The 24,209-nt window shown below is 34.3% G+C and overlaps 1 protein-coding gene across 1 annotated transcript; it reads left to right on the top strand.

Moving 5' to 3' along the window:
• Positions 1 to 2,247: 2,247 nt before the first annotated feature.
• Dazl (deleted in azoospermia like) lies at positions 2,248 to 18,494 on the top strand. The gene is made up of 11 exons (XM_076856313.1): positions 2,248 to 2,760; positions 8,145 to 8,318; positions 8,578 to 8,669; positions 9,344 to 9,395; positions 10,532 to 10,595; positions 10,687 to 10,826; positions 12,226 to 12,297; positions 12,950 to 13,000; positions 13,792 to 13,905; positions 15,197 to 15,295; positions 18,441 to 18,494. The coding sequence occupies exons 1-11, from the start codon at positions 2,248 to 2,250 to the stop codon at positions 18,492 to 18,494; spliced, it is 1,425 nt and encodes a 474-aa protein (XP_076712428.1).
• Positions 18,495 to 24,209: the final 5,715 nt, after the last annotated feature.

Here is a 24,209-nt window from a genome sequence, read left to right as displayed (position 1 = left end):
AAATATACCAAACATATTACTCTAAATAAGCTATGGGGAGGGGAGGAAGATATGAGAAAAAGAAAACACAACGCAAAAAAGCTTTTTCTGTAAGTTTTTGACATTTTAACTTTCTTTGTTGCATGGTAAAGAGTGCTTTATAATTTCTTATCGTGAGCTTATCTTTATTTCTTTGAGAATCCTTTACAGCCAAGGTTGCAGAAGTATCCCTCCAAGTTGGTTTTATGCTTGCTTCAGTAGGCATTCCAGAGGAAGCATGTCTGTGCTCTTTTTGTTTGGGTGGGGGGGGGGCAGGGATGATAGGGTAATAGGGCCAATTTCTTCATTTTAAAGTGCTGTAAATTTAAAAGCCAAACTCTTATGAAATGCAGGTCTAAGTTTTCAAAATTTAATCAGACTTAAATGATTTTTCTTTCTTTTCATCAGAGTTTCCTCATCCATTCATGGGTATTTTCTGTTTTCCACCTTCCCTAGTCCACCCTTCTTCTGAGGATGATGCCTTTCAGGGACACTGACTTTATGCAGGGTGCTCAATTCCAGCTCTCACTCAGCACTACTCCAAGTCCTTACCTCCTGCCAGTATACATCTAGGCTTAGAGTTACAGAGATTAATAACACCTTGCCCACACTGAGGATGACCAACCCTTCTTGTTTGTTTGGGCTGTTGGTGGTTTCCAGTACCAAAACCAGTAAAGTCCCAGGTAAACTAATATGACTGGTCATCTTACAACCCATCCCCCACGTCCAGGGCCATAGAAGAAATAGTTTGTCACTGCTCCAGTTTTTCAGTCTATCATCATTTTTGATTTGATTTCCCTTCATCTCTTATGGGTTTAGCTATTTTAAAAAAAATTAAAATAAGGTTAGTTATTATTTTATCCAGCATTACTGTACTAATAAAAGCTTTCAAGTTATAGAAATCCACCATTTTGAAAGCTCTTAAAGTTTGAAAATAAAGTCATAGCCAGTTATTCCTGTGTGTTTGGAATGGTTCCCAAAGTTGTATGGTTGGCTCCATCAACTGCCCCACAGTTTGTCTCTGCTGGAGGCCCTACTTCTTCAACCTTAAGAATGTTCTAGAATTCTCTAGGCAGGGGCCTAGCGTCTTCCTGTGAAACCTAGAGAGTAAAAGCTCCCATTACAATCTAAACTCCCCAAGGCTTAGAAGAAATGTTGTGTTCACTCTGCTGTACCTGGTAATCTTAATAACTTTCTCAAAATAACGAAGGTTCCGAAAGCCATACTGGCAGATCTGTCTGGAATTTCCTCCAATCCAACCCCATCTACCTCAAAATATGGCAGAAAAGCATCCCAGTGTCTGCCCTATTGGTTTCTCCTACCTTGTTTTCCACAAATTTGCTCCCATTTTCTATTTCTGTAGGCATTTTGATACTTTGGGCCGGGCAACTGAGCTAATCTTGATCAAACTAAGTTCACGCGTTCAAGACGCCATTTTGAAGCTATAGTCTAGACAAAAATATTATTTTTTAATTTTAACATATATTTAAGTAGGCATGCTTATTTCAAAGGGGCTTCAAAGACATTTTTGAGGTGACCTGCATCTGTGTGTCTGTCTGTCCACCTGTGTGAGGACAGTACTCTCCAGAGTGCCTGACAGCGGCCGGCGCGCACCCCCTGCGTACCCCCTGGCTTGGGCCTGAGGTCCCCCCTGACTCCCCCCGAAAGGGGGCGGGGGCGCTGTCACCCATTGGCTGAGGCGGCTGCCACGCGCCCCCGTACTCGGCGCAGGAGCCACCTCCAGGAGCCCCACAGGCCACGCCTCAGTCAGTCGGCGCCCCTCAGCCTAGCCGCTCCCCTCCAGGGCTACTCAGCCTCGCTGCTGGTCCCCCGTTTTCCTCACACCTCTGGCTTTGGCTCGGTTGCCGGTCAGAGGCCGGGCAGACGCGCCAGCAGGCCTCTCAGGAGCCCAGAAGTGCAGTCTCTGTTTCCCCGTCGAGCCGAATCGGCGGGAACTGCTGGCTGCCGCCATCATGGTAAGTTGAGGGAAAGGCCTGAGCAGCGCATGGCCGGCGGGGAATTGGACCTTTGGAGGAAGGGCGAGAGTAAAAGCGGGGCGGCCCCAGCTTTCCTTGTTTGGGTTGCCTGCTTGACATGCCCGTGGTGTGCAGGGCGAGGCGGCCTCCCAGCTTTGGAGTGGCCGACAGGCGGAGTAGTGGGATGCCTGCGGCGTGGTGGCCGTGAGGCCCTGGGAGCCTTCTCCCCTCCCCCCTGCCACGTGCAGGGCCCATGGCTTCGTGCGGCGGCTTCTTCCCGCCTCCGCCTATGAGGCTGTGCAGCGTTCGTGCCCGCCCGAGGTTTGGGGCGCGGGGCACCCCACTCCGGCCCCACCCCATCCTCTGCAGTCTCCCATTTCCGGGTGGAGGCTGGCAGCGGCCCCTTCCGCGAGGTAAAGACTGCAGACTTGGCGTGGTCATCTCCGCGAGGTGCCGTCGGGCCTGCGGCTTCCAGACGCCCAGGGTGTGGTCCTGCGGGGGAAAGTCGCTTATTTGGACGTGGAGGGCAGCAGCTTCCTCAGGAAGCGACTCTTATGGAGAAGTGGGATGGGGTTTCGTGCTCGAGCGAGGAGCTGCCCACAAAGCCGTCCTGAATGCGCCGTCCCCGAGCTCAGGGCTGGGGGGCTGGGGCCGGAGGACACTTAAGGCTCCTCGCGCCTCCGCAGAGGCTGGTGGAGACCTGGTGATGGTGGCGCCCTCGTGGGGCCAGACCAGGCACAAAATGTCGGCTGACGCCATAGTTACCGCATGAGACTGGATCCAGAGGTTTACTCGTCTTGATAAATCGGAAGTTTTTAGTAACACATGCATTTTGTAGGTATTCTGTGGTGTGCTATGTACGAGTTTTTATAAATGGCAGTTTTTTCCGTACCACAAGACCTGTTGTAAATTCATTGGCCGACCATTAAGTCACAAATGTGTGTATTACATATTGCATCCTCATTTGTATAATTATTTCTATTTTAGAGGTAAAGGGAGGAAATTTTTATTATCACAAGGATTAAAATGATGATGTATAAATACGTAAATATTTGCAATAATTATTTGTGTAATATGTAGTTGTCCATGTTGATAATTATTTAATAATCAACCAAGAGTTCTTTTAAGTGCTAAAATTTTTCAAGTGAGAAAATGACAATTGCTTTTCTGATTACAAAGTATTTACTCATTTGAAAATAAGCACAAAAAAATGTAGAGATCGTTTTCAATCCCAGCAACTACAACCATGTAAATTTTGACATATGTATACCCTTCTAGATTGTTTATATGTTCATATTGCATATAAGTAGGGAAGTTTTATTTTATTGAAGTTGTTCTATATCATATCATACTGTTTGACAGCCTACATCGTTAATATAGTTTGGCATTGATCCAAAGTTATATTTAAAATAATTTTAAGTATGTATAATGTTAAATCTTATACTTTTCCTTACTACCCTGAATTCATGGATGGATAATTTTTCAGTGTTAACACTATAACAGATATCTCTGAACAAATATCTTGGTAACTTGTACTATTAATTCCTTGAGATAAATTGCCAGAAGTGGAATTTGGGGGTTATGCTTATTTCATAATTATTTTAAATTACAATAAGTTTTTTCAAGCAACTCTTGGTATGCACTTTCCAATTTGTTTTCCCACTGATTGTGTTTAAGGTGATCTTTTCTCCACACCCTTTCCAGTGACAGTTACAACTTTTTAAGTTGCCAAGCTAACAACTGGAAGATGTTTCACTATGTTAATGTGCCTTTTAAAAAATCATTGGTAAAGTTTTATCACTGATTATTAGCTTTTAAAATTTATTTTTTTTGTAAATTCTGAGTCTACCTTTTTACTTCCATTTTTTTCTTCTTATAAAAATTGTCTGAACATTAACCCCTTGTCATACAGTGTAACTTTGAAATAATGTTTGAATATTGTGTTCAGAGAATTGAAAACTTGGGACTTACATTTGGTGATAGGTTAGAATTAGACTGATAGAAAATAAGATGCTTATACATTTTTTTTAAAGAGTTAGAAAATGAATGCTACATTTCAGATGCTTTTTTCAGTGATGAATTAATTTTTTTAGTTGTAGATGGACACAATACCTTTATTTTATTTAGTAATTTTATGTGGTGCTGAGAACTCAACCCATTGCCTCACACATGCTAGGCAAGTGCTTAACACTGAGCCACATCCCCAGCCCTCAGTGATGAATTAAAATAACAGATTTCCTAGGAATGAACCATCCTTGAATTTCCAACACAAACTACTTAATTATGGGATTTTTAAAAAATATGGTGCTAATTTTGCATCTCTGTAAGTGGGCAAGGGTATGCTATCTTAATGAGGCTTTGTTATTTAGACAATGTTAGCTTTATCGAATCCATTGAGAAATATTTTTTTCTCTGAAAAATTTTTTCCCTTCTTTTTACCCCCTTGAAACGGGGTTTGAACCCAGGTTCTCCCACAAGCTAGTCAGGCACTCTTACCACTGAGCTATATCCCCAGTTCTTCTTATTTTATTTTGAGACAGGGTCTCCCCAAGTTTCCCAGGCTAGCCTTGAATTTGGGATCCTCCTACCTCAGCTTCGCAAGTATCTGGAATTACTGCTAGGTTCCCCACTACACATGGCTCTAAAAATTATTTTAGGAAAAGTATTTGAATTTAATGTCTTTCTCCCTCTGCCTTTTCTATCTACGATTGTTTTTGCTTTCTTGGAGCATGAGACACATACACTAATGATTGTTTCTATGTGGTTTGGAAAACTAGTGAAACTGATCCAGGTATCCTCAAGTAATTGTTCTTTTAAGATTGTTTTGTGAAGATTTATAAAGTTAGCCATTTCATTCAAAACATTCTTAGAACCTATGGTCATACTTCTTTCTCATGTCTAATTCATAAGTTTGCTTTCTTGCTGATCTTTATCAGGATCACTTATTTATTGCTTATTTATTCCTGATAAGATTTTGGTTTTGTTTACTTTTTATTCTGATTTTCATTTCCTTAGTTTAGTCTCTTGATAAGTTCCTTCCTATTGCCCTGAATATAACTTTGAGACTACAAGTTAGACTTTTTCCTAGTCAGTATGAAAGATATCAGGCTGCTTACTATGTAGACATAATTAACTGGATTAAATAATGTCAAAAGTGCAAACATCCAGGAGCTTTAATAATGATCATTTTTTTTCAGCTTTTAGTTTTCTTTGTCATGGATGTCCAAATATAATGGAATATCAAATGGCTGTGATGAGAATTGTATACATGATGGCCTCCACACTTACCCTTACTTACTATCCTAAAATTTCTCATTTCAAACCCCACCAAAGGCTGGGATTGTGGCTCAGTGGTAGAGCACTCGCCTACCACAGGCGGGACCTGGGTTCGATCTTCAGCACCACATTAATAAAAAAAAAAAGAAAGAAAGAAAAGAAAGGCATTGTGTTGTGTCCATCTACACCTAAAAATATAAATATTTTTTTAAAAACCCACCAAATCATTTGAAGGTATAACTAATAAAAATAATTACTTATAACATTTAATGTAATTTATTTTCAGTATTACTGTGTGCTATTGATGGTTAAGATTATACTTTAACATTAATTTTTATCTTAACATGAGCAAAAGTGTTTGTAGATTGTTTTTGGTTGTAGTTCAAAAGTGACCCAAGTGTTTATTTGGATGATATAAATTATAAATAAACACACAGGAGGGGTTTAAACATTCCTCCTGTTAGAATATTATTGAAATGGAGTGTTTTCCTTACTTTGTTAGCTTTGAGTGCCACCTGCTGGCTAAGAACTAGGACATGGTGGTTCCTTCCTTAATTTAAGACATTGCACTAAAATAATTAAATGAATTTTGTATTTACTGATCCATTTTTTCCTATAAATACAAAATTTATTCTGTAAATATAAGAGTGGAAGCAATTAGCCAATTTGTAAGGCCTAAGTCCAAACCAGACTCCCTTGTAACATCCAGTGCCTTTTTTCTCCTTACCAACTTATCTCAAGTATCCACTTTACATTTGCAAATAGACTGAGAATTAGAATATATCAAAGATCTTTTCAAAACACTCCATATTTCAAGCAAGGAAACAGGTCCTGAAAATACTTACTTTACTGAACAATGAAGAGTTATTCCTCCACAATAATTTTCCTCTTCAATTCTGGTGACACTGTGACAGAATCTATCAGCCAGATCCTATTCAAATTTTGGGCAACATCCCAACAAATTTCTTTGTTGTGAGGGCTGTCCTTTGCATTGTGGGATATTAATGTACCTCACTGTGGAAGGTCTGCAGACAATATTTTAAGTGCTCCTGGGGTACAAAAATCTCCCCTTATTGAGAATCATAACCCTTTATAATATGGCATGGTTTTCTACCCAGGTGTTACAACTCTAAATTAAAATGCATCTGTACATTATGGTACAGAGACAGTACTGTAATCAGTTTATTTGTCAAAAAAATGAACCCAAAGTTCATCCAAAAATGAAGGGAGGTTGAGGATAAAAGGGATTTTGTAAGAATTTCAGAACACTGTTTTTGTATTTTGGGTTTTTCAGTGATCTAATTGAGAAGGGATTCTATGGGGAAGGTCTAATCAGGTCCTCAGAAGTCCAAGATACATGGTTTATGTAATATAATCCTAATTTTTAAAATATAAGACATTGGAAGAAGGAAAAAATGGAAATGTTTACTCTTTGCTATGTCAGTATCATGAAATATCATTGTATAGTTAGAAAATATTCAAATAGAAATGCAAAACAGCAAGTATAACAAATGAATAGAGACACAAAAAACTCAACTTTGGTGATTAAACAATTTGATTTCACCTCTAAAATTTCTATAAAACTCACTTTCCTTTTATTCTTTTAATTGAACAGTTTTTTCATCTTTGTTTCTTTTATAAACAAGTATGTATGTAATAGCTTTCTCTTTGTTTTGAACTTTTAGTATCTTATAGTTCATTTAGTTCATAAATGAATGCCAGATGAGTGAGTGTGTCATAGTTTTCTGAAGTTCCAGTTAGTTGTTTTTAAAGTCATCTAAAAATAGTAAAGCTAAACAGTAAAACTAGAAGAGATGCTTTTCAAAAAAACTATTGAAAATAAATTAGAATATTAGGACACTAAGTTATATTGGCAATATTACTTTATACTTCACAAAATGGATTCACAGATGTTACCTCATTTCATTCTCTAAGTAATTTGCCTAGAGACACACAGCTGGCAAGTAAGTGGCTTACAACCTAGTAAGCGACATGAATCTAGATCTCCTGACTAAATCAGTTTTTGTTTCACTGGGCTATCTTTGCCTCTTCACCATAAATATTGCCAGTGAATTTTGCTGTAGAAAATTTATAATTAGCTTTAGAGTCTACCATAGGAAGACTAAAAACAGAGATTTGAGAATCCAGAAAAATAAATGCATGGTAGGGGTTGTTTGGGAGAGGTTTCTTTATCTGACAATAAAGATGTGTCCTATATATGTATCAGTTCACTGAAAATTAGAATTATCATTGGGACAATGCCTTGAACACCCTTAGTATTGGGAAGAAGTTTGTAATCCCCTTTTTAGCAGGAGCTATAATAGGTGAGCAAATGTTTTTACAATTTCTTTCTAAAGTAAGGCAAGTATACTAAACTGGGAAGTAAAGTTGAAAATTTATGTTAATTTTGGTGTCTAGAAAGGTGAAGCAAAACAAGTTTGTTTAAAACCTTGATCCTTATTTTCTTATGTGTGTAGCTTTTGTTTTTGTTTACTTTAGGTTTTTAAGATTTACCATGTTTTTTATTAATGTACTTAGTAAAATGAAAGTTTATCAGTACAGAGCAATTTTATTTTTATAAATCTAAACTTTCTATTTTATATCAGCTTACATAGTATTGTTATAAAACATAAAACCAATATTTTTTTCATAAAATTGTACAAAAAATGGTGATGAGTAACAATAAGTTTAACAAAGTACTATGTCCTTGGGTTAAAATACTGTGCCAGTCTACTTTTACTTACTTTAAATCCTGAGCCTAAACTAAGCTGTATTGGTGACTAATCTACAAAGAAAATAATTTACACAAAATATTTTATACTCAAATACAAAAATTAGATTTCACATTGTGTATGTTTTTGTCTGTGTATCTAGTTACAATATTTGCTTTCAAAATTACAGTCTGCTGCAAATTCTGAGACTACAAACTCAACCATCTCCCGAGAGGCCAGCACCCAGTCCTCATCAGCCACCACCAGCCAAGGCTATGTTTTACCAGAAGGCAAAATCATGCCAAACACCGTTTTTGTTGGTGGAATTGATGTTAGGGTATTGTATTCATATTTTATTTATATTTTAAAATATTTTATGAATGATGGGATTTAGGCCCTATTGCAAACCTGAGGGTTTTTTTAGTTCATGTAGGCTTGAAATTTATTTTGTTTTTAACCCATAGGGACCAAAAATATTTGACAAACAGGTAGTTTGGGGTACATTTGGAAGATACTTCCACCTCACCAAATCTCCTTGTATAGTAGAATTAAGATTTTTGAATGCTGACTTTTTACTCTTAAACTTTTTCCTATAGATGGATGAAACTGAAATCAGAAGTTTCTTTGCTAGATATGGTTCAGTAAAAGAAGTGAAGATAATCACGGATCGAACTGGTGTGTCCAAAGGGTGAGCAAAACATGTTTACTATAAACCAACAAGAATATCTGACCTCTAACATGTTAGCGCATGTTAAAACAGTATTCTGACATTTGTATAAATGAAATTTGTTGCTTTGTTAAATTTGTCATGGATAAAAGTTTGTTCTCAGCTTTTTTATTTAATAATTTTCCTAATGATTGTACTTCAGTATTTTTTAAAATATTTTTTTAGTTATAGATGGACACAACACTTTTATTTATTTATTTATTTTTCTTTATGTGGTGCTGAGGATCGAATCCAGTGCCTCACATGTGATAGGCTCTATCACTGAGCCACAACACCAGTCCTGTATTTCAATATTTTCTATATTTATTTCACACAAGTGCATTCATTAGTTTTATCAAAGAAGTGCTTTATTTGCACATTTCACAGTATCTTAAATTTAACTATCTTGTACATAGATAGGAATTTTTTGTTAATGAATGAGGTTCACACACTACCTTAATCTTAGCACATTCTGACATAGATCAGGTTAAAAAAAACATATTTGCAGAGGGTCTATTATAATATCTTAAAGTTATTTATCATAGTATATTATTCATCTATTATCATTATCACTTCTATTATTTCATAGGCAACTAGGAGTTCTAAATCCATACTATATGGTAATGATTTTATATTTCATTTGTCTGCCTTTCTAGCTATGGATTTGTTTCATTTTACAATGACGTGGATGTGCAGAAGATAGTAGAAGTAAGTAGTAGTCTTATGGAAAACTTAACATAATTTATTGATAACAGTGTTTAATGTTGAGTCCTGAGTATACTAAGTCTTGTGTAAAATATGAAGATAAATTTCTGTTCCTGTTAAAAATCAAAACTTAAGAGTAATCTTATATAACTTGTCAGAACCTGTTTATTTTGGAGATTTTAGCTTCATGAAATAGAGACAGACAGGTTTGGAGAAAGAGTGAAAAGCTTTTGATCAAATTCTACTTGATACCTCTTGGCTTTGATTAGTATAGTAAAAGTAATTAAGGTAGCTTCATTGTGACAAATTTTTATTTTATACATATTTATCATTGATCTTCTCTGATGATAGGATCCCTCCTTTTTATTTGTTCTTTTTAGATACACATGACACTAGAATGTATTTTGACATGTTACATATACATGGAGTATAACTTATTCAAATTAGGCTCTCTCATTCTTGTGGTTGTAAATGATATGAAGTTTCACTGGTAGTATATTCATATATAAACATAGGAAAGTTATGTCTGCTTCATTCAACTGTTTCCTGTTACTGCCCCCTCCCTACTCGTTTCTCTTTATTCTCCTTTGTCTAATCCACTAAACTTCTATTCTTCCCTCCTCACCTTATTGTGTGTTAATATCCATATATCAGAATATTTGGCTTTGGTTTTGGGAGGTTGGCTTATTTCACTTAGCATGATAGCAGATCCATATATTTACCAGCAAAGGTCATAAAATCATTCTTCTTTATGACTGAGTAATATTTCATTGTGTATATATACCACATTTTCTTTTTCCATTCATCTGTTGAGGGCCACATCGGTTGGTTTCATAGCTTAGTTATAAACACTGATGTGGCTGTGTCACTAAAGTATGCCAATTTTAAGTCCTTTGGGTATATAATGAGCAGTACTGGGCCAAATGGTGGTTCCATCCTGAGTTTTCCGAGGAATCTCCATACCACTTTCCATAGTGGTTGCACCAATTTGCAGTCCCACCAGCAATTTATGAGGGTAACTTTTTCCCCACATCCTTGCCAACATTTATTGTGATAGAAATTTTAAAGGACTTGGTATGTAGGCAAGTCTTGAAAGTAAAGATATAAAAATTAGAGTTTTGTTATTGCTTTGTTTTCAGTCACAGATAAATTTCCATGGTAAAAAGCTGAAACTGGGCCCTGCAATCAGGAAACAAAATTTATGTGAGTAAAAATGACATTGTTCTTGTTGACATATCTATAACTTTTCAGAAAACTAAAAATAGGTTTTATTTTATTTTTATTCTTTAAAAAGGTGCTTATCATGTGCAGCCACGTCCTTTGATTTTTAATCCTCCTCCTCCACCACAGTTTCAGAGTGTTTGGAGTAATCCAAACACCGAAACTTATATGCAGCCTCCAACCATGATGAATCCTATAACTCAGTATGTTCAGGTAAGAGTTGTCTACATTTCTCTTATTTATTTCAGCCTTCTTGCTCTCTGAAATTATATCCATAGTTTCTGTAATAAGTGATAATATGGTCCCTGTTGGAATACTTGAGAGTCTTACTTTTGTTGAAAATCCCTCATTCTTGGGGTTTTTCCTTATGCTAAGCTAAAACCTCCTCCTGTGTACTTCATAAACCTTTATCTGAGAACCTCTATGGCCATATAGAATAGTTTCTTCCTCCTGTGATGAATCCTAAAATATTTGAAGGAAGCTTTCATTTTGTTCCTGCCTAGTTTATTTTTTTTTTTTAAGTTTTCAATTCTACCTATTTTTTGTTTGTAGTGATTTCCAGATACCTCCTTACATAGGTTACTGATTTCTGGACTTAATACCCTATCTACAAACTGAGTTTCTGGCATATAATTGTCTGGTCCTGTTTAATATTTAAAATGGAATTTAATGTACTTAGTATTGCCATTGGTGAGAAATAACACTTATTTTCTTCAGTTTGATATTTTCTTTGCCAGAAAAGAAACAAAAAAAAAATAGTTTTACAATATTTCTGTTTATTTACATTTTTCATCTACTTGAAACATAGAGTGTATCTTTTTTTGTTCTAAACAACATAATAGAAGAAAAACCCTATTTGTCTTCCTTTCTTTGTTCTCTCTTTCTCTTATCTTTTCCTCCCCCCCCCCCCCCCCCCCCCCCCCCCCCCCGTCTTTCTCTGTCTCTCTATGCTAGGAATCAAACCTCGGCCTTGTATGTGCTAGGCAAGAAACCGTTTATCATGAACCAATACCAATTCTGTGTATTTCTGTATGCGACTATTTGTTTTCAGTCAATAAACATTGAAGCACGTAAGACATTGTACTGACCCGTTTCTGGCTTTGGATTATGCTGCCCTTAACTTTTAAAAGTGAAGTAAGAAAAAAACATAAAGACCAGAGGGAGTACTACAGATTACCCATCAGTAGTACCCAAGAAGTCCAATACAGTGTAAAAAATTTATTACAGAAAAGCTGATATATTAATTTAACTTACATGGAAATCTGTTTTAAAGTCTTGTTGCCAATCTAAGAAGGAACTTCTGGGGTAGGGATAAATATACAAATGAGGTGAGTGGAGGCTTGGAAAACCAGTCAGGTTGTTATTTAGGTCTTCTTTTTCTGCCCAAAAAGCTAACATTTGGCAGAGAGTATTTTCTTCTTAATAAAGCCAGTCATTGATTTAGAATCCTGAATTGTTACATATATAAAAATATATAATTACACATTGAAATATATATACAACTAAGTTTTCTTAATATTTTTGTTATATTGGGAATAATATTCCTTAATTCTGATTTTTTAAGAAAATTTGCCTTATTTAGTCCATTCTTTCTGTAAATTTTGTTTTTCAGGCATATCCTCCTTATCCAAGTTCACCAGTTCAGGTTATTACTGGATATCAGCTACCTGTTTATAATTATCAGGTAATTTAATGGAAAACAAAAATGACTTATGTTAGAATATTATTGTAACTTTTACTTATATAAATTTCTCAAAAGTATATTGTTTAAACCAGTGAAGTATGCCTAAAAATCCAAGAAAAAATAGAATTAGTTTAGAATTAAATGTATTTTAAGATTACTTACATGTTTATTGGAAATAAGGTAATGTTATTTTGACTAGGAAAGAACTTTTCTCTAAAACTGTTCTGTAAGACTCAGTATCTTTTATTTCAAGACACATTCTTTCATCTTTGCTGCCAAATACATGAAGCACCCAGTCTGACTTTTATTTTTCTAGGAGGATAGGTTAAAAAAAATCATTACCCAATTTTTAGAGCACAAAATCCTAATTCCATTTCATACTGTATATGTTCACTAGCTCCTACAGAATAGTAGTTCTCTGTATTTCTTTCCATATATAATGAGCATATGTATGACTCATGACCATATCAATAGTAATAATTTCACAGAACACTATTCTTTGAATATTACCAAATGCTAGCTCCAGAAATTTGAGAAAAAGGTGGGGTTTATATGTAGAAATAACAAAAAGAACCATACATCTTTTTTCTATTTCCTATATTTGTAAAAATGTGCAGGAATATTTGAATAATTTCTGTTTCCTTTTTTTAAGATGCCACCGCAGTGGCCTGCTGGGGAACAAAGGAGTTATGTTATACCTCCGGTAAAATAAATTAGCCAAACATATTTCCTATTCTTTATTTAAATGTATTTTCTTGTTTTATGTTTTTTGATCTTTTGTCATATCATGTGTATATATAAATATTTTAAATGCCCTTTATGTTATGTGTTACATTTAACTTTTTTGTTCACCCAGTATGTGTTCCCATAGGAAAAACTGCAATTTGTTTCCCAAATTTTTGTGTGCTCAAGTCATGGCTGCTCTGTATGTGAGAAGTGCTCAGTTACCTGTTGATAAATTATGTAATCCAAGAAAGGTAGTATTAATACAGATTTAGAATTAGCATTTAATCTACCCAAATCAGCCTCTGGCTTTGCTACCCCTAAAATCTGTTGAAGAGAAACAGAAGTGTTTTGCTGTTAATATGGTTTAAATAAGAAAAGGAATAAAACAAAAGTAGGTGCTACCTCTGAAACACCTGAGCTTTTGTTACCTTCTGTCTTTTATCAGGATTGGATATTTGAAGGATATGTTGGTTAGAATTCTCAGGTACTCCCATAATATAGTTTCCTTTTCTTATATATTTAATTCTGATTATGTTAATATTGAAAAGAAAATTTAAGATAAAAGGTAAAAAATAGTGTAGCAGAACCACATTAAACCTTAAGATATTTGCTACTGCATTTTAGCTATTCAGCTTAAAACAAAATTTCTGAAATAGTGTAGCAGAATCTACATTAAACCTTAAGATATCAGCTCATTATTTTTAATACATTATTTAGAAATGTATCTGTGTATCTTTTTAATTACACTTTTTATCATTTCAAACGTAGGCCTATACAGCTGTTAACTACCATTGTAATGAAGTTGATCCAGGAGCTGAAGTTTTGCCAAATGAATGCTCAGTTCATGAAGCTACTCCATCCTCTGGAAATGGCCCACAAAAGGCAAATATCTAATTTTGTTTACTGATATGTATATTTTATATTTATTTTTTTCAAGGTTAAATGATAGCCCCTTAAGAAGCAGTCATTTTTGCCCAGATTTAAAGATGAAGCCATAAACTTTAGAGCTTAAGTGATTCATTAGTTTTTAGCAATTTAATATAAAGGTTAATAAGATTTCAGACATCCCCAAAGTTTCAGTATACATATATAGTTTCTGATTCAGCAATTCTTTTCTCATCCCAATTTCATCATTTTAGGGTTTTCTGAATTATACTTTAAGTATTGTATCAGTGTGATTTAGCAAAATGCTAGACAGATTTTTGCAACTTTACTCTTCGAAAGAGGAATTAGCATCAACTATATTTTAATCTTTTGCAAGTGATTTTAAACATTTACTTATCTAAATAGTATATGGTATTCTCTCCATAACATTATATATAATGCATCTCTCAAGAATGGTGGAGGCAGTAGTAATTATTCAAATACTGAAGAAGTAGGTAGTATCTGTTTTTAATTATTAGAGTGGTCACCTAAAATAACAATACTCTCACCCTTGAATTCTGCTACATGTTGTTTAGTGGAAATGTAGAAGTAGTTGATACACTGATAATAAGCATAACCTTGAGGGATTCCATTGGAAGAATCCTTCATTTATTTGTTGGTGGATGCCAATACCATACCATTTTTGTTGGTGGGCGAGGAAAAAAATGTTGAGATCTACTGAACCACAGAGCAAAAAATATTCCTTGATTTGATACACAGTTTAAAAGTTAACAAAATGGGGCTGGGGTTGTGGCTCAAGCGGTAGCGCGCTCGCCTGGCATGTGTGCGGCCCAGGTTCGATCCTTAGCACCACATACAAACAAAGATGTTGTGTCCGCCGAAATCTAAAGAATAAATACTAAAAAAATTCTCTCTCTCTCTTAAAAAAAAAAAAAAGAAGTTGACAAAATGCTAAAATAGCTTACAGTAAAATCACATTATCAGGTTTTTGTCCTGAATACTTTTCTTGAAACATTAAGAGTTCCCTATTTTCTTCTCTAACAAATTTAAAAGCTTTAAGCCAAATATCATGGAGTTTTAATAACTTCAGCCTTTTAAACTAGTATTACTAAGATTTTGAAACAATTCTTTAATTTGGGAGAAAATGTACATAGTAATTGATATTTGGTAAGAATTATGAACCACATAAGAATTCTTAGAAATAAGCATAAATGTTCACTGAACTTTCAAAAATATGTTAACAGTGAAAAAAGTAGTCTTTATATTACCATGAACTTTTATGTTTCAGAAATCTGTGGACCGAAGTATACAGACAGTGGTATCTTGTCTATTTAATCCAGAGAACAGACTGAGAAACTCTCTTGTTACTCAAGATGACTACTTCAAGGTATGAAAGGAATATGACACAGGGTAAAAAGTAGATGTGTTAGTCTTAAATTACCTTTTCCTCTTTATAGTATATCCATTTTTAAGATTACTTAAATTAGCATTTAGTTGACTAACCCAGTAAACCACTGTGAATGGGTTTTATCTAGCAGTGTGCTTCATAGTGCTTAAACATTAGTAAAGTGTAGTTTCCCTTTAAGGGAAGAGACTTGGAACAAGCAGAAACTTGTAATTTAAAGAGTTCATGAGAGGAGACAGTTGAAGGAAAACATGGGCTTGACCAACTAGTAAAAGTAAAATTTAGAAGGCAGAACTTAACATATGGATATTGGATTAAAGATAACAAAAGCAATGGACTGCTCAGATGTTATGCTTGAACAATGTGCAGAGGAAGAAGGGGTAAAGTTAAAGCAGTTAAAAAGAACTGAATTAGAAATGAAAATTGATTCAGAGTTGGTGAAGTGGATGATAAATGTGGATTTTTAAATTTAAGAAAGATCTGTTTTCTAATCCTTCTATCCACCTTGGACAGATAATTTAATTCTTATTAAGACTCCATATTTGGTTTTGCATGTTGTATGAATGTGCACACACATGTGCGCATATTGGGGATTGAATTGAGGGGCTTGAACATGCTAAACATAAACTCTGCACTGAGCTGTATGCCCAGACCTAAGACTCCAGATTTTACAAGTCGAAAATGAGGATGTACAGTACAATTCTCTAGAGTCCTTTTAGTTCTGAGTCTGGGAATATTAAAAAAAAATGTAACCGATTAGTCCAATGAGAAGGAATATTGTGTTTGGTAAGGAAATAAGGTTTTCTTTAATAGCATATTTATAGAGATTATAATTTGTCATACAATAGTTTTTAGTATATTCACAGAATTGTGCAGCCAATCAAGTTTAGAATATTTTTATTTTAACATATTTAAAATATATTTAATATATATTTAAATATATTTTAACAATATCAAGTTTAGAATATTTTAATTAACTCCAAAAATAAAGCCCCAGCCCATCACTTTTCCCAAATCTTACTTTTCCTCAAGCCTTAAACAGCCACTAATTTAGTTTCTTTTTTTGTAGACATTTTATATACACAGAATTATAAAATACTTGGATTTTGTGATTATCTTTAATTTAGTGAAATACTTTCAAGGTTTGTCAATGTTACATCATTTCTTTAGAAATTTTTATTGATATGCCATATTTTGTTTATCCTTTCATCAGTTGATAAGATGTTTCGATTTTTATAACCTTTTGGCTTTTATTAATAATGCTATGAATATTCATGTAGAAGTTATCATATGGACATATATTTTTATTTCTCTTGAATACATATCTAGGAATGGAATTGTGGAGTCAGCAATGGTAACTGTTTAACCTTTTGAGGAACTGCCAGAATTTCAGAATTTGTCCAAAATTGCTGCATCATTTTAAATTCAAAGGGAAGTTTTTAACTACCACTTTTATGTGTTAACAGGGAAGGAGATTAACTTTGATTTATCTGTAAATGGGTATCTTAGGATATAACTTAAAACCTTTTTAATGGGTATACCAAAGCACTTACGTAATGCAGAAGAGTAGAGCCATACCAGCATTAAGTTACCTTTTTTGTAACAGGACTTAAGCATTTTTGCTTTTAGAGTTGATGTTCTTTTGTTGCTTCATTCTACTTAGAACCGTACAGAAAGAATAGCTTACCTTGCCCAAAGTTCTGAGGTTTAAGTAGGTAGGACATAAATGATTTGTTTGAAAGCAGCAAATACCCTTCAAATGGTTTTCTCCTGGTATTAGACAAAGGCCTTCCTTTGAACTTCAGAGCTTTATGCTCTTCTGGATTATAAGTCAGAAGTTGGAAGCCTGCAGTTAACTGACATCTTTTAATTGACTAAATGTTGTTTTTATTGAAGTTGTATGCATCCAGGCACTTGAATACATTTATTTCCATGGTAAATTCTACTCTTCATTCTTAATTCTATCCCCTTCATAATCTTATGTTTCCTATCTGAAAATATGAGTGATTGTGGCCACTTTTCTAGGCTATAACCTATTGGGATACAACCCTGTTGACCAGTTACATGGTTTCTAGAAATCACTCTTTTATATGACAACTTAATCTAATTCCTAGGAAAAGGACGCAGTAAAGCTAATTGTACAGAGAAGAAAATATTATGCTGTTAGTGGTTTATTGATCTCCATTTCTCTTTTCTAAGACCTTCCTTTTATCTGCACTTCTGTAGGCAACATAAAGTGGAAAGAAAATTTTCCATTTTATAAGTCAGTCCTCCCGATAGACATCCTGCATCTTAAAATTTTACCAATTGGAGATAGAAATTTTAAAAAAATTGTACTTAACACGTACAGGCTTTGCCATGATTCCATAAAACAGTGTAACAACTATTTTCATATCATTTATATTGTATTTGTTGTTATAAGTATACTAAAGATTATTTAAAGTATATTGGATGCACTGGGGATGTAGCTCAGCAGTAGAGCTTGCTTAGCATGTAGAGACCCTGGGTTTGATCACAGAACTTCAAAGAAAGAAAAAGTATACCAGAGGATTGCATAGGTTATATGCAAATACATTGTTATTTTAAATGAAGGATTTGAACTTCCTGTATTTTGAGGTTCCCAGGACCAATCAACCTGAGAGGACAACTGTTAAATTTTTTTCTCTTCACTTCCTACAAAATTTTTTATCTTCATAAGATAAAATATACCAAAACTTACATCTTTTAACCTAAAAATGGGATTTCAGACTGGTGTATAATGTTCTTCTCAAGCTATGCTTTCTACTAGATGCAGTTCAGTTAGTAAAAACAATACTTTTAAGAATTATATGTATCTTTTACCCTCTGTCTTTGGGATACTGCATTAAGAAGGACTTAAAATTATTGATTCTCCATTCTTTATTTCTGGGTTCACTGGTATTGTTTTTTTTTAATTTTAATAAAATTAACCAATCTTGGTGCATTTATTATTGCAAAGTTCAGGAATGCTTTTCCAAAAGGGTCTCCTTTTTTTTCATTTATGATATGTAAACTTAAAAAAACATATCAGGTATTTTGCAGCTCTTTTAGGCCACTAGTGTTAATAGGAAAATTTCAGTGAAGTAAAGACTATTTCTATCTTTTCTAGGATAAAAGAGTGCATCACTTTAGAAGAAGTCGGGCAGTGCTTAAATCTGTTTGATCTTCTCTGCTAACTTTCTAGTCTCGGGAAGTTGCTGGTTTTGGATATTAAGAAGAGACTGGAAGTTGTTCACTACTATAGAAATGTAATTCTAAATTTTGACATTGCACTCAGACTTTCTATATAAGTTATGTTAGATTAGTTGTACTTTACATTGAAACTGTTCTTTATTAGATGTTTATTTAGAAATTGGTTCTTTGTTCAGTATATAGTTAAAAGTAAAAGATAATTGAAAGTAAATAAGTATAAAAACAATTTCAAATAATTGAAAAAATAGTTGGAATAACTTAAGATTTATCTGTAAGGTTTTTTTGTAATTGGCATTTTAAGAGATTAGAAGCAAATACTCATATTCAAACAATTGTTTTAAAAAACTTATTTTGAAAGGTCAGAATTTTGATAGTTTGAATACAAGCATTTCACTTCTCCAACAAGTACCTTTGAACAGTACAGTATTTACACTATTGTGCTTTGCATTTATTATTTGCCTAAAAATTTACCACAAAACAGCATTTTTTAAACTGCATTTTTAATCAGTGGAACTCAATATACAGTTATCTTTATTCAAGTTGTCTTATCTAAACCCAGTAAAACAGATTCTAAACAAACAATCCAATCAGTGGGTCTTAGATTTATTCAGAATATTTTATCCTTTATCTGGAATCCACATACACACACAACATATACACACATGCATACATACACATACCCTGTTTGATTGGGATGATAATTAGGATAACTAAAATTCTGGGCCTAATTGTTTTTAAAGAATCCAAGACAAACTAAACTTTACTAGGTATATAGCTTCTTAGTGAGTTAACATTCTATTTTTTTCTTTTATTTTTTCCTTGAAATGCTAAACTCAATGGCTGTATCTTAAATTGTGCAAAATATTGGTATTAAAGAATGCTGAAATTTTTTTACGTCACTTAAAGGTTAATCAGAGTATCTGAAAGGAATTGTTTTTGTAAAAACATTTAAAATATTATTTATGGTAGAGTACATAGATTTTTATTTACTTTTTGTTAGTCTACTATATTTCCTTTTGTAAAGTAAGATGTCCCTAAGAGTCAAAGAAGGTAATTTTGATATTTCTAAACCAAAAAAGTTGTTTCATAAACATATTTCAATAACATGCTAGAGTCAAAGTTAATAATCTGTTTCTAGACTAGCTGGTCTCCATATTGAACATTGTGCTTTGTTACAGACAACTAGAATACCCGGGCCTCTGTTGTCAGTCTTGTTTTTCTAGTCTATACTCCTGTTCTTCCAGGACGTTTGCTTTTAGAACTGTCAGCCTAAAGAAGTCAAGTAGCCATAGGAGCAGTTTGAGGGGAAAGGTAGCAGTGAGATAATACCTTCCTAAGGGAAGTAGTTGTATCAGAATCATTTGATCTGCCATGGACATGAGTTTAAAGTGCCTTCCTGGCCTTCCATTAGCCCCCTTTCCCAAAATATGGAGACTGCTTATGCCTAATCTGAAATAATTACCATGGGTCCTGTCATCAGTGCCCATTATAGTCTATAAGTTTTAATAATTTTCATTCTGGATCTGAAGGCCAGAGTCTTTTAAGGATCCCCAAAGAAAATTTTGCATTTTTTTTAAACCTCAGAATTAGAAAATATCCTGAAATTTGTTCTTTTAAATATACCTTTTTTTCTGTTTGGTGCTGTCATTCTGTGATTATTAAATCTCTAGCTCACTATTAATGATACCTAAATTTTGAAGAGTCAATTCTAATTGTCCCAATATGACCTTAAGGAAAAGTAAGGAAATAAACTTTTATTTGTCCACTATTTTGTTGGAGTGAGGTATTTAGAGTATGGTAGAAAGAAGAGGCAAACTCCTGAACCTTTCAAAATGGAAGATTAATTTTAAACTTAGAATATGTTTCTATAACCGATTGCTGATACTGTCTTTGCATAAATGAATAAATAAAGAAACTTTTTTCAAAAGTATTTTTGACCTATTTGTTGTTGTCATATTATCTAAAGAAATGGGGAATTGGCCCAGTGGTAGAGTGCTGGCCTGGCATGTGTGAGGCCCTGAGTTTGATCCTCAGCACCACATATAAATAAATAAAATAAATGTATTATGTCTATCTACAACTAAAAAAATATATATTTAAAAAGAAAAGAAATGGAGAATTGGGTAGTGTATGATGAGGTTTAGATCCTTGAGATTTAAAAGCATAAATATTGCTGGTAGCTTATAAAAAGTAAATTTTATAAACTGGTAGCTTATAAAAGTAAATTTTGGTACGTTGTATTTTGTTGATTTCTCTTAGAAGAAATGAGATGTATATGTGTGTGTACACGTATACTCATATGTATACGTGTGTACACATATGCACATATATACATGTTTTCATGAGAAAATATATTCCTCCTATGTTGAGTTGGAAATGAGTAACAGTGGATTCCATTGCAGTGCATGAACAGAAAGTGCTTATCAGGAATGCTGGAGAACATGTCTAACTGCAATCCCATGACAAAGGACCCTTTAATTTTGGACACTGAAATATTCTGTCTGTTGTACACTTTGAGCCTAATTTCCTGATCCTGTGTTGTGGGATATTGTGCTTGTCCAACAAAACTTGGATTTGTCATATTGCAATTATTTCATATAAGGATGTAACCAAAAAAAAATCAATATTCATTTCCTCTTCCGATTCTAGTTCTAATACTCTTGAGTTCTGTAATTTGAGGCCATGGAAGAAGAAATTCTCCCCTCTAAATACCCCTGTGCTATATTTTGTCAATTGGTAGCCTCATATTAACTGAGTCATTACCAGAAAATTGATGACACCAAGAGTGGCTTCTGTATTACAAAAGATTATTCAATGTATAACAATTTGCTGAAAATTAGTAATCTTTAGATGTGTATGTATATAGTATATGTATTGTATATACATAGACACATACATATATACACACATGAATATGTACATTCTAACCATTATTCAGAATATTTGGTTATCTCTGACCAAGCTGGATATGTTTTAATATTTTAAAACCCCCAAAGTAGACTTTAAAACAGTTGCTTTAAACTATTTGATATCTCAAATATAATTCCAGTTGAAGATTACTACATAGTTTTTAACAAAAAAAAAACTTTGGGATTAAAACTTCCATATAACCACTTTTTTTGTAAAAAAAAAAAAAAAAAGTTGTTTCGAGCTTTGTTTTTTAAAAAACTTTCTTTGTAATTGTTTAAAGTAACTATTCAATATTGATAACACCCTATTGAAAAAGTCATTGACTTTGGAAAAAAATATTCTATAGCAGTTCCCTGTAGTTGTAAAACCCTTCTACCCACTCTAAAATTCTCTTGGTTGCCTTTAAAGGTAAACTCATAAAAATGGGCTGCCATACTGTTTAATCGCCTTGCCTGCTTTCATTGCTGTCATTTGAGGGTAATAAGGAGCAGCAGCGATAAGGCATCGCGCCACTCTGCTTTCACAAAGACGGCAATACAGAGGGTGGGGAACCATAAGGGAGAGAAAAGCGGCAGTATTTTCCATTGACCAAGTCTTGCAAATATGGCCAGCTGTTGAGTATGATCATTTGGAATCCCGGAAACACTTCTTCTAGATGAGGATTGCTCCTATACATATTTTGATAACTGTAATCTAGGCCTTCCTAGCATTTTGTGTAATATGTCTCTCTGTGTGTAACTGATTCTTTTGAGCAATTCCTCACCACCCATCAAAGACTCCGAGTTTTCCATCTGTAGACAGTACATTTGGTGGTAGAAAACAATAAACATAAGAAGTTCAAACTATAAACATGCGTTTTTGAATGTTCATGCAAAATATTCAATCTGCATAGCAAAGAAATGATAGGTAATTCTGTATTGCATTTAGAGTTAAAAACATCTGTCCAATATGGCTGTAGCTGTAGGCCAATACCAAGAAAATGCAAAAAAATTGTCTCCTGGTACAGAAGTTGAAAGTACCACTGTACAATTAAGCTCTATGGTAGCTATATTTTACATTTTTAACTGGTCTGAAACAGAAAGTTTTCTAGTTGAGTCTCTAGTTCATTTTCCCAAGGCAAGACTTTGTATCTTATGTGCACCTCCATTAAGGCAGCATGCCAGGAATATGCTTTTTCCCACGTATAAAACTCCCAGATACCAGTTCAGTAGGTCTTTAACAGTAGAACAAATGCTTGCTTGATGGAGATATTCAGGTCATGAAAGCGCTTTATAAATTTGAAGCAATAGTAACATTTCAAGCAGTTCAGAAAGTTGGATGTTTTATAATCCATAATTAGTTCTTTTTACAGAAAACAAATCCAGGAAAAATATATTAAGATTGCAGCCAACATCAATTGCCTTTCCCCCAGAATAAAATGGATCCAGAGGCACACTATTCTGATTCATTCTTGGATGAAATATTTATAGAAAAAGGCAGAGCTGACAATTGACCTGCACTTATGGACCAGGTGTGTCCCCTCTTTCTTTATATTCTTGTTGAAATAAAATAAGTCTGATTGAGCCACTGAAAATGGAGAGAGGTAATTTAAAATATAGATACCATTTCCTCTTTGTTTTTTACCTATGCTGACCTCTTAGTGTTGGGCTGCTTCAATATGTGAGTAAAATCTGAATAATATTAAAACAGCATACCTGCTATATAAAAAAAAAGTATAACTCTTTTTCCTCTTACATGACTTGGTTGCTGCTCCTTATTTTGGGTAGTGGTGGTGTATCTCTCTTGGACAAAATAAAAACCTGTATATTCACCATAAATGTTACATCAATGATTAGTTCAGATCAGTATTTGATAGACAAGTGTCCTCCATGATACCAGTCTCACAGGGAAGTCAAGGAACATCCGAACCATCATCTGGGATGCTTTTCAGAGATGTAAATTGCTGGAGCCTATTCTTAGATGCTCTTATTCAGGTCAGGCAGACCTACATATCTGCACTTTTACCAACTTTTCCAGGCGATTCTGATCTGTACAACAGGTACTTTGAGAAATACTTCCCTAGGTGAGGATCTCTCAGGCTACCCTTAGTTTTAGTGTAGCTAGATTCAGAAAATGTCCCCGTCCTGTTCAATATGGCCCCTAAGGGATTTTGTTGGCTTAATTCAGCTTTCTAGCAAGCCTGTGCCCAGGAGTACCAGTTGTCCATAGTCAAGGGTAACAGGCTGAAAAGTGAATTGAATGAAGTTTGAAAACCAAGACTTGTGGCCACAGGAGAATGATAAGATGGAATGATTGCAGAGCAAAGGCAAAGGTGGGTCCCAAAGCCAAGTGCAGGAAAGCTGAGGGTGAGGATGAGGCTCAGCTGGCCCATGGCAGAGTAGACATTATGAGGCAGAGGTACCGCACTTGTCTTCTGAAGAGAAGAAGCTTGCCTTTGGTCCATTTGGCAAATTTTTAAAATGGTGTTACTCACCCATGACTTTTGAAAAGTATAGCCTGACATTGCTCTTTTTCCTGTCTTAGAATTAATATTTCTTATATCCTCAAGAATTATAATAATAAATTAGCATCAGAAATAATATGTTAAAAGATTAAGTTCCAGAGATAGTCTTGGACATTTAATATCTACAGTATTTTTATATCTGTATTTGCATTTTTAAAATTCATATAATTCACACAAATGTGCATGAAAATAAGTTAACTTTTAAAGAATAATATAACTACCAGAGCTCACTTAATAGTATAAGTATATTCTATTAATTAGAAATTCTCTGTA

Source organism: Callospermophilus lateralis, chromosome 1, assembly GCF_048772815.1.
Source record: "Callospermophilus lateralis isolate mCalLat2 chromosome 1, mCalLat2.hap1, whole genome shotgun sequence".
NCBI lineage: Eukaryota > Metazoa > Chordata > Mammalia > Rodentia > Sciuridae > Callospermophilus > Callospermophilus lateralis.
The sequence above is the reverse complement of the archived record's forward strand: the minus strand, read 5'-3'. Positions and strand labels throughout refer to the sequence as shown.